Source organism: Corylus avellana, chromosome ca2 (assembly GCF_901000735.1).
Source record: "Corylus avellana chromosome ca2, CavTom2PMs-1.0".
In the NCBI taxonomy this organism is placed as follows: domain Eukaryota; kingdom Viridiplantae; phylum Streptophyta; class Magnoliopsida; order Fagales; family Betulaceae; genus Corylus; species Corylus avellana.
In genome coordinates, this window is record NC_081542.1 from 31,985,801 (window position 1) to 31,989,982 (window position 4,182).

Sequence of the window (4,182 nt, forward strand, 5' to 3'; positions counted from 1 at the left end):
AAAAGGCATCACAAAGAGTGGTGCTCATCGATGAGAGAGACTGTTCACTGTTGTGCAGCTTGTGCAGTTGTGCTTCCTTGTTAAAATTCTCCTCTTAAACGAAACGCGGAACAAAACGAAACGGGGAAAGAAAGTAAGCATGATTCATGAATGAATAATCATGTTTTCGAAACGTTTCCGAGAAATGCGGCTACTTGCCGCCTCTTTACTTTCCCATCACTGGTTTTCGAAAAACGACTTTTTGTAAAGTTCTCGAGAGAGAGAGAGAAAAATTAACGAAAAAAAAAAAAAACCAGTTGCATAAATTTGACTCTTTGATTCTTTGTTTATCATAAATCTCCCAGCTCAAGACCTCTTTGTTTATTACTCTCATTTTAGTTTTAAACTCTCTCTCTCTCTCTCTCTCTCTATCACTCTATCTCTCTCTCTGTTGCGTATGGAGAAGAGCTGTTTTGTGTGAAAAGTCAGCGACTCTCTCTCCTTCTCCCCTCGGCCCTCTCTCTCTCTCTCTCTTCAAAACCCTTCTCTCTTTGTTTTTGAGAAGAACAATCAATTTCAACCTTCAAAAAACTTGTTCCTTTGCTTTCCTGCTTCCTAATAACCAAAACCCATCTTTCCAGAACAACTATTTTTCTTGCATGTTTTTTACGTCTGTTGGGTGCAAAAAGGAGGAGAAAAATCGATCCCTGACAAACCCTCCAAATGAAACTCTTCCTCTCCTACGCGCTCTTGCCTTTGCATTAGCAGCATGTGCAGCTTGTTTATGCCAAGGATGGACAATTACCAAGGTGATTTAACCGACATAGTCCGAGCTAGCGGCGGCGCTGGCGCCCCGGGCGCTTCCGAACCCATTCCCGACTGGCAGTTCCCTGCCGATCCCATGAATTTCTCGCCGGCGCCACTCGAAGACCCCAGAGATAATTTCGGGGATCCATTCGGGTACATCCGAGATCCGCTTCTCCACGAGTTCGATGTATCGGGTTCCGGGTTCTTCAGCAGCCCCAGCTCCGCCGAAATGATGGGAAATAGTAGAGTGGAGGACAAGGTTGTTCTTGCTCAAAAGAATTATCTCGACCATGAGATGAAAAGGCCTTGCAATATATTTTCTCGGATGCTTCAGATCTCTCCCAACACAAAGTTGCCCGTCTCCCCATGTGACTCGCCGGCGATGGCTGCCGCCTCCGCCTCTTCTTCACCGAGGGGAATTAAGGTTTCCGCTATGCTTCCAAACGACATGATTAATGACAACTCCGGAGTGCAGATCTCGTCCCCGAGAAATCCGGGTATTAAGCGAAGGTTTGTGTGTTTTATTTACTACTTAATTTCATGAATTCACAAGCAGCAGCATCGAACTTTTATTTTTTTTATTTTTTTGGTTGAGAATTAATAAGAATTTTGTCATGTCATAAAGTCACGACAAAACATCTGAGAAAAATAGGGATTGAATATGTTGTTTTTACTTTCGATGCGGTGATTTTTTGTGTTGATTGGATAGCTCACTGAGGTGATTTTCAGATGAGAAAAATGTGTAAGAAGTGTATGATTTTCGGATGAGAATCTTGAGTGTCAACGTTATCTATCTTTCACGGGTAGTAATCAAGCTGAAAAGTTGGAAAACTGGCGTCATCAACATATCTCAAACTACTTTTCTTACCTAAAACACCTGAAGCTTTTTTTTTTTTTTTCTGTTAAGGAATTAATCAAATTGTATGCAGGAAGAGCCAGGCAAAGAAGGTGGTGTGTATTCCAGCGCCGGCAGCTGCGAACAGCAGGCCAACCGGAGAAGTAGTGCCGTCTGATCTGTGGGCATGGAGAAAGTACGGACAGAAACCCATTAAAGGGTCTCCGTATCCAAGGTGAGCAAGTTCCAGATATTCATCCTCGATTAGAGGGAGTCATTTAAGATAAAAACTTGTGCCAAGGCTGCAATTTGTATCTCTCCACTGACACACACTCATGTTTACTTTTGCTTCTTTCTTAATCATTTATATAATTAAAAGTGATGCCACAAATAGACTGGAGAGAGATCCTTCTGAGCCCACAGAAGTTCCCTTACAAACTCACCTTATCAATTACCCATATCTCTATATATATATACTCACTATTACTAATGGTGTTTGAGCAAAGGAAACTAATTTGGCGCACTAATATTCAAGCATCCAATATTTCTTCAAATATACAATCCATAACGCTCTGCCCTAATGATAGAATATTGTCTGTTTTTTTGCTCTCTAAGTTTATTGTTATCACGGTTTTAAAACGCGTTATCGTATAAGATACAAATGTACATGTAAGTACATCCACGACTATATCATCGCAAACATTGATTTTTGTTTTTTAAAGTTGAAAAAGCTTATTTTCGGTTATATAGGTGGAATAACATGATTAACCAATTTCAGTGATTGTTTATCAATAATAATGTTTTGATCTCATATAGGGGGTACTATAGATGCAGCAGTTCAAAAGGATGCTCGGCAAGGAAACAAGTGGAGAGGTGCCGGGCTGATCCGAACTTGTTGGTAATAACATACACATCTGAACACAACCATCCATGGCCGACTCAGAGAAATGCTCTTGCCGGCTCGACCCGTTCCCAGCCATCGAAGAACAACACTGCGGCTTCAAAGAGCAACCCCCAGAAGCCAACAAGCCCAAAGGAAGAACAAAAGGAGAGCAGCAATGAAGGCAATGTGTCGCCGAGTACTGCTCCTGCTGCAGGCGGCTCAACAACAAGTAGTAGTGCATGTGTTAAGGAAGAGATTGAGGACATTGAGAAGCAGCTGGAGATGGATGATGCAGAATTCAGTGCTTCTGAAGGGTTTCCTTATCGGCCAGCAATGCCAGGATCAAACCAGTCTGATCAGGACTTCTTTGCCGATTTAGGAGAAATTGAAGCTGACCCTTTAGATCTCTTGTTCACACAAGGGTTTTCGGTTTCAGGGGATCATGATCATACGCAGAAAGACAACAAGCCAATGGATCCATTCAGTCTCTTTGATTGGTCAGGTGAAAGCAACTCATTTGGAGAAACTAATAAGAGGGGTTTATAACAAGCAACCAAGCAACCAAGCAAGCAATTTCCCCCCATAGTAATATGCTACTTTTCAATACCTTCTTCTGTTTGAATATTTCTTCACGTCGAGGAGATTTTTTTACTTTTCTACCTTTTTTTTTTTTTTTGTTTTGTTATTAATTTACCACCAGAACAGTGAGGAGACTAGGAAAAAAAAAAAAAAAGAGTAAAAAGACAGTGCTGGTTCATTGGGAGCAAACTCATGAGTCCCACATTCCTTTTGGAATATTGGTGGATGGGACAGAAAGCTGAGGAACAGAAGGTTTCTACAGTTAAAACAAGTACATCCATCAGAGACATGACTGGAAAGCTCAGTGTCGAGATTGACATAAAGATGGGACTTGCCTTTCATCTTTTTGAGTGGGAAAAATTATGCAAACCCACCCCCTCAAGCTCATGTGGGTGGGTAGTCTTAAAAACAGCCCTGCTTTTTAATTGCTTTGATGAGAGGAAATAAATGAAAGATAACAGAACAAAAAAAAAAAAAAAAAAAACTTATATATTTATATCTATATATATTATTATCAAAAGCTTGACTTTTCTTTTCAGTCTTCTCTAGGGATGTATAAAAGAAAAGAGAAAGTACATGCTTCGGGTTCCTCAGCTTTCTGTTTCTTATATTATCCAATCCAACTTGTGTTTGTTTGTTTTTTTTAATTTTTACTTCAAAGTGTCGTGTAGTTTAATTTTATTACTATTAATTAGGCTTTTTTTATAAATATTATTATATTTAATTCACTAATCGAGGTTGGCATTCAATAATTGTGCATGTGGATGGGGTTACCCGTGCATGTATTGTATTGTACGTAGACAAATATATATCTTCAGGTTTTGCTATCAGCTGCCTGGTAAAATGGTAATTAATTAAGGTAATAATTAAAATGGAAGATATTTTTTTTCATTACTACAACTGTAAACCGTTAAAAATGTACTACAATTCCCTGCCTAATCAGTTAACAAGGGAAATTCACTGCTCCATGTATTGAATTAATTAATAACATTTTGACCTAGAACAGCAAGCTACAGAAGATTGACTACCTACCCTATTTACTGTTTAACCTATACTTAGAGTTTAGGGTTCTGTTGGTTGATGAGCTTTTTTTTTAAAA

At 39.4% G+C, this 4,182-nt stretch overlaps 1 protein-coding gene across 1 annotated transcript; it reads left to right on the forward strand.

Annotated features, from left to right (window-relative positions):
- Positions 1–369: 369 nt before the first annotated feature.
- Positions 370–3,173, forward strand: LOC132171543 (probable WRKY transcription factor 14). Its single transcript, XM_059582885.1, has 3 exons — positions 370–1,296; positions 1,716–1,856; positions 2,438–3,173. Exons 1-3 carry the CDS (start codon positions 749–751, stop codon positions 3,048–3,050), a joined length of 1,302 nt encoding a protein of 433 aa, XP_059438868.1. The 5' UTR covers positions 370–748; the 3' UTR covers positions 3,051–3,173.
- Positions 3,174–4,182: the final 1,009 nt, after the last annotated feature.